The sequence below is a fragment of the Anas acuta genome, chromosome 13, assembly GCF_963932015.1.
Source record: "Anas acuta chromosome 13, bAnaAcu1.1, whole genome shotgun sequence".
Classification (NCBI taxonomy): Eukaryota; Metazoa; Chordata; class Aves; order Anseriformes; family Anatidae; genus Anas; species Anas acuta.
In genome coordinates this window covers 15,910,867-15,924,798 of record NC_088991.1, presented here as the reverse complement: position 1 = coordinate 15,924,798, position 13,932 = coordinate 15,910,867, and the positions used below count along the sequence as shown (strand labels likewise).

The window sequence follows — 13,932 nt, the reverse complement described above, 5'->3', positions numbered from 1 at the left end:
CAAAGTTCAGAATAAGATTCAAAGCAACTTGTACAATGTTTAGTTACGTTTGACATATTGACATTATTAAGTTATGAGGGGGGGCAGAGAGACTGCTATATGAGAGATTTGAGCTCATGCACTGCTGTGATTTTAGTCTGTAGAGATTTTTTCTTCAGCAAATAAAATGATCTGATTGTACAGATGCCTTTTTGAAGGTACCAATTTAAAAACTAGGTAATCAACATGTCAGAAATACGTCCAGGATCTATTGCAATTAGAAGATATGATGTCAGAAATGCTTTCTGAAGATGTCAGTCCTGAACAATACGGCAATACTCAGTTTCTAGGATTGTCTCTGTGTCATTTTTCTTCCATGTTGTTTCAGTGACAGCCATCATATAAATGTTGCTATTCAATTTAATTTCCTTGGAGAGATGTTAATATGGCTTTGTGGAATTTACTAATCCTTTCACATCAATAATTTTTGACCCTGAAAAAAATATTAATCCCCTACTATAATTGCTTTGAATTGTTTGCATGAGTGGTGTCACATTTTGTATGACTGTCTATATGCTATGAAGGCCAACAGACTTCACTGTAAGGTATAAGGTTAAATGCAGTGTTCATATTGTATGTAAATATTCTAGACATGCAATACAATATCCTGTTGTGTCAGCTGTAATATGAAGCACATAAAAGCTTTGAATCTTTATGCAAAATTGACTTACAATGATTAATTGCTGTAGTAAGGCAACATATTTTACTACTCAACTATAATGATTTTCCTTTGGTGTTGTGGTTGAAATACATTTGGGTTTGGTTTGCTATTTAATACAGTAAATGACAGAGTTGATCATTGTTTCCCCAAATTAGGATTCCTAAAATCAGTGAAAAAATCCATTTTTCATGAAACTGTTGTTCCCCCACCCCCTTGTCTTAGTACTTACTAGAACTCCCACCATATTTTATAGCTTCAGAATTTATAATTTTATAAAATTTCAGAATTGCTACACAGTTTCTTACTCTATCCATTTTAAGTGAAACATTTTCATTCATTTAATGATACCTTAAATCATTATCATGTTAGGGAGACATTTCTACTAAAGAGGAGTTTGAAGGTTATCTTCCTTCATGGTCATGTACTGAGAGAGACCGATATTAAGAATATTTTCTTTGTTGTTCCTTGTTGAATTGTTTGGAGGATGAAGGAGTTTTATGTGAAGTTTTAGTCTTCATTCTTTGTCCTCAGCTTTATTTCTTAGGGTTAAATGTTACAATAAGGGGTATGTATGTGAGCTATAGTGCTTGAAGAAACTGGCAGTCCAATGGAAGAAACTGTTAATATAGAAAGCAGATGTGGAATTATAAGGGCTTCTTTTAGGGTATACAGAGTAGTGGATTTATCTTGAAACAGAGTGAATGCACTGTCTGTTGTAAATCTAAATCCACCTCCTTTATTATCTCCCTTTCGGCTCTAATAAAGGATGTTGAAAATATGAAATGTCCTGGAGTACATGTTGGTGAGTTTTGTGTGTATTTTTTTTTTAACACACAAAATACATGAATTTTTACCTAAGCTATGCTGAGATAAATTTTCCTCTGTGGTGCAGTATGCATCAAAAGAATTGTGAGTCTGTTTTGATTGCATGCCATCACATAGCAGATAATTTCAAAGTTGAGTTACTGTGTGTTAGTTTGTTGTTGTTGTTATAGTCATCCAGTGAAATAGAATTAGGAAAGCTTTAAACTGGTCAAGTCTAATGTGGTAAGATTCACTTAAATCAGTAAATAATAGAAACACAAATGAGAGGAGTATAAAAGGGCCCTGGGAGAATAAAAATGTAATCAGGACATAATCAGGGGAGAATAACTTTGCAAAAGTGTGCACTGCAAGAAGCAAGCACAGTTGGGAATGCAGTATAGATCATGTGTTCACGTTACCTCATAGAGAAAAAAAAAATAGTTATTTTGATTTTGCAAAGAGAATAATCTTTATTTTGTTGAGTGGGGGTAACTTTTGAAGTGTATTGAGGTATTTTTGTTACAGTTGTTAGATACCATATATATGGAAGAAGTTACATAAGTTTGAGAATTGTTACATATGGAGTTAAAAGTTGCTGGGCCTGGAGAAGAGGAAAACAGAAGGGAGAGTTTATAAAGCCAAAAATAGGAAACAAGAGGGTTTACTAATTCATCTTTCTCAAATCATATAATTTTTCATAAGTGTATTAAAGCTGTTGCAATTCTTTCAGTGTAAATGAAAACAGTGTTACACAAAACAGATTATCAGTTTTCTGGTTTCGTTGGTTGTTTAATCCCTGAGATTATACAGGTAGACCACATGAGGGAGCTCTATTCTGTTCTGCACTTGAAAGACCGCAAATCTAGAATTATGCTTCAAAGCTAGCACTGAGTAAAATTGAGAGAGAATTTTAATACAAGAAAAGGGTGAAGGTTGAAGTGTACATATGTTGGCCAAGTAGTAAGACAAGAATTTTGAACAGAAATCTAAGCAGACTTGAAAAGCTATGTTGGAGGAAAAACCTGGATGTTTTCGAGATTTTTAAGAGCAAACTTCTGTGAACAGAAGTCTACTTAAATACATGGAAAATTTAAAGTTGCCTTGATTATGAATAATTGCCTGAGGGAAAGTGCTTTCGTCCTTAAATCTATATTAAATCAATTTGTAGAGATTACTAATACAGATTTTTTAATAAAAAAAGAAAAACTATTGTACACTGCTAAAATGATAATTCCGTAGAGATCCATTTTCTAATTGCTTTATGCTTATTTTAAAATCTGAAAATAATGGGAGAGTGGATACTGTAAGTCCCTTTAACTGCAGCATTAGATACCAAAATGAAATTCCTTGAACAAAAAAATTTGCAGTTTGTGGAACTACATTTTGCCCTGTGTGCTTCTTCAATCCTGAAAAGGGGTCTACAAGGGTGGTTACGTAGCTCTGGTATTAATATCTTGAAAGAGAATTCAAGACATAAACTGTATTACTCAAATTATACGTGAAGGGTGGTTTTAAATTTGCACCTGGTATTCAAAATACTACTTTGGTGCAAAACAGACTCATTTTTAGATTGGACTGTCATTTTTTTCCCTGTACTTCAGTTTCTGAACACTTCATTAAAACAGTTCTTTGCACTAAATAATTTATTTGAATAAACTTAATCAACATTTTTCTACCAGGTGGCTTTTCTATAAGATAGATTGTCCATCAGTATTAAAATCATTCCTTTGATTTTAAACATCTAGTGTCTTAAAACATTGTGCTGAGTGATTTTTTTTTCAGAATTTGAAAAAAAAAATAAAATAATGAGGGCTTCATGACATTGCGGCATTAAAGGAAGCCTAGAAATATGTGACTTAGTCACTTCTCAATTCCTTCCCCACAGTTTACCCCCCCAAAAAAAACTTTATCTTGATGAAGTAACCATCACATCTACTGACTGAAGCTTGTTAAACCAGGGTAAAACTGACAGCTCAAACATATTTTTTGTAATTAAATCCAGATGAAGTGAGGAAAAACTGCACGATCAAAGAGAAAGGGAATGTGGTTGCAGATTCTCTGAAAGATTTAGGGCACACAAAGCTGTAAATATTGCTCAAGGCATCTCATTTTATGTTCCAAAACTAATAAGAGTGTTTCTAGGAATGGCTACCTTATTGTGGTTTTGCTGAAATAATTAATTAATTAAAATTAATTTTTTAATGGTTGATAAAACTTCATATGTCAATGCTTTGTGTTATTTGAAACGTTCATATTTAGTTAATTTGTATATAATACAAGAAACAAATTTTGAAGTATCATTTTGTTTGTAATAGCTGCTTTTTTGTTTTCTTGTTTTTATTTCTCCAAACAGATTTTCATATAATTATTCTGCAGGGAAGATGCACTAAAAATGCATTACTCTTGCAATATTTTGTTGGTTATTATGTCTTCTGTGTTGCTTTCTAATGTATAAATAGTGGTTATAGCTAATTGCTTGGCACCCCTATAAATGAGAGAGATCTCCAAAAAATTATAGAATATGACTCTTCATATTGTTTCAAATAATTTTTAACCCAAAATATCACAAATGAGGATTAGATGAAAAATGAGATGGTTTCCCTTGTAAAACATGCTGGAAAAGCATCTGCATAAAGTAGATAGGAAGCAACTAAGATTTTCAGAAATCTTAGTATAAGATTTCTGGTAAAAATGTGATCTGACCTGTGAAGGATCTTAACAGAGTTTTATGAATTTTGTACAAGCACAGCGGAGAAAAACAAAAAGTTGTAAAGCATTACGAAGCTGGGATAAAAAAAAAGGATAAATTCTTTATTTTTCTGCTGTAATTTTATGTCAGTTTTCATTTGTTTGACCTGTTATCTTTTTACAGTTGTTATTCTAGGACTCCCATCAATTACCCTTTTTTATGGCATCATTGAAGTATGTGCTATTGGTGTAAAAGGATTTAAAAACTGTGGGCATAGATCATGAAACCAATATTAACTGTGTGTGATGTTATACATATATAAATATATAAATTACATATAATCTATATATGTATAACCTACATACCTATATATATATATAACCTAAACCTACATCTACCTATAAATTTAATTCTTAATCTGGTGTAGTCTTTTTTTGTTTTTAATAGGTGTCAACTTCCATTTCAGAACACATGAAGCTAAATAGTCCACCTCTTTCATTCATGAACAGCATTTTGCCATTCTCTTGGAAGTATGCTTTTTAGCTCTCAGCCAGTGTTAGTAAATTCAATTCCTTTCAGTGTATTTTTCTAGAAGGAGTTTCTAAAATTCTGTCGATTTTATCAGTAGAAATAAAGGCTTGGTTTTGTCAGGATTTGAGGTTTGTTTTGCTATCAGGCATTCTAGTGCTTTTTAAAATTGTTCTGATATTTCTTTTTCAGTTAACAATACTTGTAAACTTTTTCCCCCCTTTTTTTTGATTAAAAGTATAAACTTGGGGGAATTATTTTCCTATTGGTTATGAAAAAAATGATACAGATTTATTAACTTCTCAGGTCAAGTAACTGTCTTCCTCTGGGGGGCGGGTGGGGGGGAAGTGGCTTTAGGTTAATTTAGGTTAACACCTAACTATAATTTCAAGGGTTTTCCAACCTTCTTTTTATCCATTTAAGACAGCCAATATCTTCTCTTCTTGGTAGACTGTGGCTTTATAAATGCTGACTTCTATGTATGCTGTTTGAATAGCCAATTATTCTTACTTACTTTTTAAAGTTTACTTGTTCATGCTACTAGAGAAAGCTCCTTTGTCAGCTTTTGTAGCAGTATTGCTAAAACATTAGTATTGCTACTTTTGTAGCAAGTATTTGAGCAGGCTTTTCTAACATAAAACAATTTAAGAAACAGCTCATGGAGCTTTGCTCCTTGTACTGAATGTTTTGTAAATACACTTTTATCAGTTTTTGCCTAGAGAGTTCCTATGGAACTTTTAGAGAAGTGGGCACTGATCTCTGCTTCCTGATTAACAGGAGTATAAATAAATAAACAAGCACTATTGAAATTCTGTTGATAGAAGCTTTCATTTGTGCATATTAAAGTGGTATACGTGTAGTCAATGGAAAGAGCCTTGTTATTATTGAGAAGCTTGAATTGATGAAAATTTGAAATTGATATAAATGCTTAGAGCTAGGAGTTAGAAAGCATTGATATTTTCTCATGTTTATGAAGATGAAAGTTTTATGGCTATTTAGGGCCAAGTCAGAAAGGCCTCGTTGATAAACATCACTTTGGAGTGAGTCTGCAATTTAGGGAGAGTGAGTAGGCTACAGCTAGCATTTTTATCAAAGATCATTATGATCTTTGTGCTTCACTTCCATGGACACAAACACTTAAATAGTGTCTGTACACACTGAATGCAGTTGTAATTGAGGTCAGGGAGAGGCACAGAACCCTTAGATGTGTAACTGAGGAGCAACAACACTTCCCCAGGCTACTCTGTCAAATGATGAATTAATTTGCCCTGTTTCGAGAAACAAATCGCTACACTGAGCTTTTAATGGGTATTTTATTAGTGAATCTTTAAATACTTACGAAGGATGTGATTTTATATAAATGGGTAAACTGTTTTTCTTTGTTTGGGTCTTGATTTCTTTGGGTTCTAATTTGTGTATATAAAGTGTATTGTAATGAAGATTTCTGCCCGATTTTTTTCTACCAGAAAAGATAGGCTTTCTATGGGAATAAAAGATTGGGTATATAATTGTGATTCATTATTATCTGTGTATGTTCCAGAAGTCATCTTCTCTGTAGTCAGAGAGATGCATTATGTATGTGGTGTGAATGATAAAATTGTTAGTATCTGTTTACTTACTGATAGCAGGTGAAAATAAAGCTCTCTCTGTAAATGACTGTTATTAAAGCTGAATTTGTCTTCAGCTAATAAGTTCTGTTTGTTTGTTTCTGCAGTTCAATTCAAAGAATGCTCTATTATGGATGAGTTTAGAGATTAGAAACTGCGAGTAGTGATACACCCTTTATTAAAGATGATGACAATATTGTATAACAGTTTCTCTTGTAGCAATGTAAAATATGTTTTTAGCCTTCTTTGGCTTTTCCATAATCCGGAGTCCTGCTCTGAAATGATATCCTAGCTTGAAACGATGGAATGCAGAATGTGTACTTGAAATATTTTCGGTACATTTTGACACTAACTGGTAGTTATTTCGAAGTCATTAAAAGGTTCGCATTCTTGTTCAAGCGTATTTCTCTAATAGTAGTAGATAGGTGTATCCCTGGGGCAGGGGGAAGTGTTTTACTGTGAGTAGTGTATGGCTATATAGATTTGCAAGCAGTATACTTAAGGCTTTAATTTCAAGTAAGGATGTCAAGAGATTACATTGTTTTCACAGATGGTTTCTGAAGCACAGGTGTAGGTGTTTTTTGTGTGTGTTAAATCAAACAATGATTTGGCTTAGGTACAGATAGAAAGCTAAATCAAACACAAAGCAGGCATTGCAAGTATCTGGTCCTTTTACTTACTAAAACTGAATTGCCGGTATTTTTTAATAAATGTAGTTACTCTGATCATCAGCGTTTTGCAAAATACTAGTTTACAAGTTTAATCAAGACTTCAGTTTGCCGAAATAACTATTCGGCAAGGTAATTTTAGAACTAAGTGTTTTTAGTTAATAGTGAAATTTCTGGCAACTGGTATGTTCTTAGTGTTTCATGTCTTTCTTCAGCAGTCTTCATAGTTCGATTTTGTTCTGGCATGCTTGGAGTGGTAAAAGCTCTAGTGAGTTAAATACAGTGCATAAAACTTCTTGGTAAGTTCGGGATTTTTGAATGGCATGAAGTTGCATTGTGTATCTAGCTGAAGAAAATTCTTTGAGGTGTTACAGTGTAAAGTCGAAATTATGAGGAAGGTGTTGGTTATTCTGTTTATACATCTGGATTTTACTGAATTATGGGAAGGGACCTCTGGAGGTCATCAGGTCCAACCTCTCTGCTCTAGAAGGGCCAACTATAGCAGGCTTCACAAGACCATGTCCATATGGCTTTTTCCAGGGAGGGAGATTCCACAACCTCTCTGGGCTATCTGTGTCAGCACTCAGTCACTCATTTAAGCTCAGTTTGGCTGCAAGTCAGCACCTGATTCAGAAGATATGGAAGGCCAAATAAATTAAGTTCATTGAAGTACTATTAAGTATGAACACAGACCCCTCTGTGGAAGCGCAGTGTTCAAATCGTTTCCTCATCTTGTCTGATCTACAATACACTTAATATCCTTTTGTTGCTAATTTCCTACTGCCGAGGATGACAAGTGCCACCTATGAATAAGGTGAATTTTCAAGCAGATACGCTAATCCACACATTCATATTAGTAAAACACAACATTTATGATGAGGTGTGTCATAAACGTTTTTTTAATACCACTTGTATGGTTTATCTAATGCATCATGAAGGCGTACAAACAAAATTCAGCTGTTGTATGATTATTTATACAGTTCTTTCTGCCTAATTAGTTCTCCCCCTATTACTTCATTTGGGGCTCCAACAGATTCACTTTTAAGTTCTTTAAATTGGCAGTTTTTCGGCTGGTTTATTAATTTTCACTGGTGTTGGCAGCAACATGTTGTGCACTGAGCTGACTGACAATAAGTTAATGACAGTTAAAATTATAAAACCAACTTCTGTTTTTCCAGAATAAAAGAATTTGCAGTAGAGATAATAAACTAGTTTTATACTGGTAACATTTACATACTCTGTGTTGGTTTAATATCTAAGTTGTAATTTTATCGATACTTAACTGTATTTATTTCCCCAAATATTGCAGCTGTATTTGTCCTTTTGAAGAGTTGTGGAATGTATGTGTATCTTCAGAATGATAAGGTGCCATGTCATGCAGCTGCATTCCCTTCTACTTTAAGTACTGTAGACACTAATTCCATAGTTCATTTCAGGACAGCACAGAGAAACATTCAAACATGTAATTTGTAACGGAAATTTTAATAAGCCAGTTTAATTAAACTTTGTTATCTGAGATACAGAACACTGTGATGGAAATCAACAATTTTCAGAATAGTAAATGGAGTGCTGAGGAATTTTTGAGTAACTAACAGAAAAATAATGATTGATATATGGATAGTGAATGATAGTGATAACTAACGATCCAGCAGATCTAAGGTTTTTAACCTTCATTACTCTGATACTTTTTTATCATCTGTTTACTTGAAATAAACCAAACAAAAGCTTGGAAGTACCATGATACCATTCCTATATATTGAAACATAATTCAAATCTAGTATCAAGAGCAATTGGAGATTCTTTCTCTCTGACATAATGAGGAAGCCTCTTGGCAAAGTGACATAGGCATGTGGTCCTATTTCAAAATGTGAAGATCATTGGTGTAGTGACTTATCCATAAGAACTGGGTGGAAACTCAAGTCTGCAGCAATGCAAAAGCAAGCAAAAACATTTTGTGGAGGAAAAACAGAAGTTTGAATGTTTTGCAGCCTTTCTCTTTTAACAGAAAGACTAGAAAAACTAGAATTTGTTGATAACTAAAATTTGTCAGCACAAGTAAATAGGGAGTCTAATTTCTGTAAAATTCTCTACAGATATGACATACAGAAAATTTTAATGGATTATACGATAAAACTATGTATTAGTATCAGTTACTAGAACAGTGATTTTTTTACTTTTTATATTTAAATGCAGGGTCAAGTGTTGAAACAAGTGAAAGAGGTCATGACATCTGTAATTCCCTCATAAATTTTAAAATTAACAGTTTCAAAAATTCTGACTTGATGCTTAGAAAATCTCAGTTGTTTTTTGTAGTTGCCATCTACAATGCTGTTGAAATAAGAAGTGGAATTTTATTAAAGAGCATAGACTTTCTTTTACCTAGTAACCACTGAAATAAGTATTTCAAAACTTTACTAAGGCTTATGTGTACAGAATTGCCCAAGTGGTGGGCAGTAATTCCCCTCTGGAATTACTGTATATTTCAAAATGATGTTTCAAATTACTATTATTTTATAAATATGAAGATTGTAAGAAGCATATTGTGTGACTAAAAATAATTTTCTTAACAAGACTTTGGATATGATCTTTGAAGCTATTGTCTCTAAAGCACTGACTTATTTTCTTTAACATTAAGCACAGTTAAAATAGTCCATTTTTTTTGCTCATCATATTAATCTGACTTTGCTGACTTCCCTTTCTCTTACAAGTCATCTATTAATGGTATTTCTTATTTGCAGTTTGGAACTTACTGAATGAAAAATATTAGTGTTGAAACTATAGTATATGTTTATACAGTGTTGCTCTTAAATATATTCTAGTTTCAGTAGAAATATTGTTTGTTTTTTTCATTGTGGTGGTTATTGTTATTTCTGAAGTTGCATGTGCAACCTTTAATTGATTCAATTTTATATTTTGAGCTTTTTTGAAAGGAACCTTGGATGTAATTTGAATAATTGTGTTATCTCTGTATTTCTGTTTCTCAGTATCAAATGATGATCCATCATGATGATAATGGAAAAAGTTTTGGTGGGCTGTCCAAGACAGTAGTCTGCTGACTGTAAGGTGGTTGGTGTTTTTCTAAGAAATTTTTAGACTCTGCTCAATAATTCAGTAATGTGACATTATTACCTATTCAATATATTCTTGACACTAATTTTTCATTTCCTTTTATACGGCTAGATGTCATCAAACACTGAACTATACCAGGTTTGTCTTGTGTTAAGATGAGGGATTCAGTGCTCTGCACTTGAAATTATAACCAGGCATGTTAAAATTCATGAACTAAAATGAAAATATAGTTATTACTCTTGTCTTTGCCCTGGTATGAAACTATATAGGTACATACTGTTTCAAAAAAAAAGGTATTTATTAATGTCCATCACGGTGTTTTAATTTTTTTGCCATCCTAAATGAACATGCAAAGCTAGCAAAAGAATAAAACTTTCTTTTTATGATACTGAGACATTCATGAAGAAGAGGGAATTACTTGGAAAATATCTCTCCTAGGAGAGAAATTTATATTATATAAAAACTTTTCCATCATACTTTGAACAACCAATTTTTAAATGACTTTAGATGACCTGAAATTAGAGCAGAAAAATTCAAACAAAATATTAATCATCTTTCCAATAAAATGTATTTTCAGCCTTGACATTCTTGCACATAACTTATGAAATGACATAGCCTTATAAGTGCTCAAGAGCATCCAAACACCAAGGAGCGCATGTTAGGAAGAGAATATTTACCTGTATTTCTTCTCTTTTGTCCGCTATGCAATTTATTGGTAGATTTCAGAAGAATTGTACTGGGGCTCAGTCTAAGCTCAAAAATAAGTTGTTTATATCAAGTCTTTATGTCTCGTTCCCATAATTAGTTTCTGGGTCATTTGTTGTTTTTGCAGAGAGTTAGGGATCTCAGATATTTTTTAGTTAGTAATGTGATAACTAGGCAGAGTCTCAGATTAGAGACACAAGTATGGGGAAACTGAGTCCTGAGAATTGCTATATTAAGTATCAGGGAATCTGCATGGAAGATAGTCATTACAGATACAAGCCACAGGGAGTCAGGCTGCATGGTTTCTGTGGTGAGGGAAAAACTCATATCTTCTTGTTCTTAGGTTTTGATACATCCAGCACAACCTGTTAATCAGCTACAATTCATGATCCATAGAACTAGTTTAATAATGTACGGTCTGTTTTTTTTTACAGTGATTTGTGACTTTATATCTTTGCAGATATGAGCAACCACAACAAAACAGCAGACAGAACCTTTATTAGCTTTAAAGCAAAGTCATATTTTCCTTTACAGCTTGCACTATTTCTTTGTTTATGAATAAATTATTCTAAAACTAATTTTCCATATAGAAATAAAAAGTCCCCCTTTTAAAAAATCATTTTTCATCATTAAAAATCATAATTAAAATCATAACCATTTTAAAATCATTTTTTAAAATGATTAAGGCAAACTTTTAATGATCACTGCTGGGATGGAAATAAGTCTAAGATTCATTTCTACATTCTTCAGTTACTAATACAACATGTAATATACTGTGACCTTTTAATAATATCACTTCATGGAAATGAAAGCAATAGGTACTTCTTTCAGTGTGGTGTACTGGGTCTGGCTGGGATGTTAACTTTCCCTGCAGCAGCCCATACAGTGCTGTGCTCTGCACTTGTAGCTAGAACAGCAGTGTTATCACACCAGTGTTGTGTCTGCTGCTGAGCAGTGCTGGCACAGCATCAGGACTTTTTTTTTTTCCCCTTCCCCCTCCCTTTTCCCTTTTCCTTTTCTTTTTTTCCCCTTTAGTTAAATTGTTTAGTTAGTAATCTTTCCTCAATAATAATAATAATTATTATTATTATTTTCCCCTTAATTAAATTATCCTTATCTCAAACCGTGAGTTATTCTTTACTTCTTCCCCTCCTCATCTAAGGAGGGGGAGTGAGAGAGCAGTTGTGGTGTTTAGCTGCCTAGCACGGTAAAACCACCACATGTGGGAGAGGGTAAAAGAGCATGGAACAGAATGGATGTAGATGACAGTCTGGTCAACTTCCTTGGTGTTTCATTTCCAATTGTACAACAATTCATTACCTGTTTATCACTAGTACTTAAATAATTCAGGTATTTTTTTTGTATCTCTGATTAAATATTGTTGAGAGTTCCTGATTGATTTAGAGTTGATATTACCTAATATAAAAGTGTACATTTGCGTTAGATACTCGTGTTTTGGGTTTCGTTCTGTGGTGCATTTAAATAGCTGGCAATTATCATCCAGCTTTTTACTTCCACTGCAGTAGAGAAATGTCTGGACATTCTTTAGAGAAGAATTTTGTTTGTTTTTCACCTGTCCTGTTATTTGCTCTTTCTTGCTAGCTTAGAAGTCATGAGTTTTTGAGAATTTATTTGTAAACCAACTTGAAAGACAGAGAATATTTACCCCTCAGCGTCTTGTATAGCTGTCATCTTTGTGTATTCATAAGCTGTGACCAAATTAACATAGAATTACAGAATGGTTTGTATTAGAAGGGACATTAAAGATCATCTAACTCCAAGCACCCTGCCACAGGCGAAGACACCTTCCACTACACCAGGTTGCTCAAAGCCTGGCCTTAAACACTTGCAGGGATGGAGCATCCACAACCTCTTCTGGGCAACCTGTTCCAGTGCCTTACCACCCTCGTAGTAAAGAATTTCCTCCTTATATCTAATTTAAACCTCCCCTCTTTTAATTTAAAGCCATTACTCCTTGCCCTGTCACTGCACTCCCTGATAAAGAGTCCCTCCCTAGCTTTCCTGTAGGCCCAGAGTTGAACACAGTATTCCAGGTAAATTATGTAGCTGTATTACCTGTACTAAACATACAAGGGGGCGTAAGTGCTTTTGAACTATGATTACATAAAATATGTCCCACTTGACAGCAAGACAGTACTAGCAGATTTTCCGATTCTACAAACTTAGTACTGAAGTTTTTTTCTTGTTTATATTTTGCTGGTAGATTTAATTGCACATGAATTATTTTCCTTAACAAAACCTTACAGCTTCGCTGAGAGTGCACGAGAACAGTATGAAAAACTATCCAACATGCACAACAACATGACTAAATTGTATGAAAATTTGGGAGAGTACTTTAGCTTTGATCCCAAAGCAGTAAGCATAGAAGAATTCTTTGGCGATCTGAGCAACTTCAGAACTCTGTTTTTGGTAAGTAATGTCTGCAAAACATCATATGTTCTTACTTTTCCTGTGGGTTCTCTCAAGTTTAATTTCTTCCTCTTCTTCCTTGAGTTTTAGTTAACTTTTTCTTTTATGCTGTGACAGGGAATCAGTTGCATGTGTCCAGAATTAATTTGATTTTGGTCACTGATAATTATAATTCTTTAACTTGCAAATCCAACTCTCAATGTGACCAAGAAATGGATAATTAGAAAAAGTGTAAAAAAAACACCCTACCACCCCACCTCACACACAAAGCCTCAAACAACAAAAACAGAAACCACACATACAAAAAAACAAACAAAAAAAAAACCAACAACCTTAGTGAATAATGGAACAAAAACCAGAATGGATGTACCTATATTCACATTGTGTGGGAATCTGACTGATGTCTTAATGATGCTGTGATGCTAAAGCTTACACTTCCATAATAAGCCCTCTATTTCTGACAGAATTCCTGATACTCACTTAAACGTTCATATTACTATTTCTAGTCAGCTGGTACGGTTGCTGTCAGCGTTTGGCTTCTTTATGCTGGAATTTAAGAATTTTATTCAACACCTAAGTTATTTAAACGGCTTTAATGTCATCTTTCCTAGTGGCTGTCTGGAAGCCATAATCAGCAGCACCATAGGAAGTGCACAAGGAAAACAGATGCCTGCAGTGTCACATTATGTCTCTAGAGTATATTAACATCGCTTGGAAATACCACTGTTTACC

The 13,932-nt window shown here is 33.7% G+C and overlaps 1 protein-coding gene across 17 annotated transcripts in view; it reads left to right on the top strand.

Moving 5' to 3' along the window:
• Positions 1 to 13,932, top strand: part of DIAPH2 (diaphanous related formin 2) — a 252,477-nt gene that overhangs the window by 95,323 nt on the left and 143,222 nt on the right. For all 17 annotated transcript variants that reach the window (XR_011101176.1, XR_011101178.1, XR_011101177.1 and 14 more), the window contains one exon: positions 13,037 to 13,200. Coding sequence is in view for 9 of the 17 variants with exons in the window: in XM_068697351.1 (XP_068553452.1) it covers positions 13,037 to 13,200 (164 nt within the window). In the remaining 8 variants the exon portion in view is untranslated. The remainder of the gene's footprint in view (positions 1 to 13,036; positions 13,201 to 13,932) is intronic.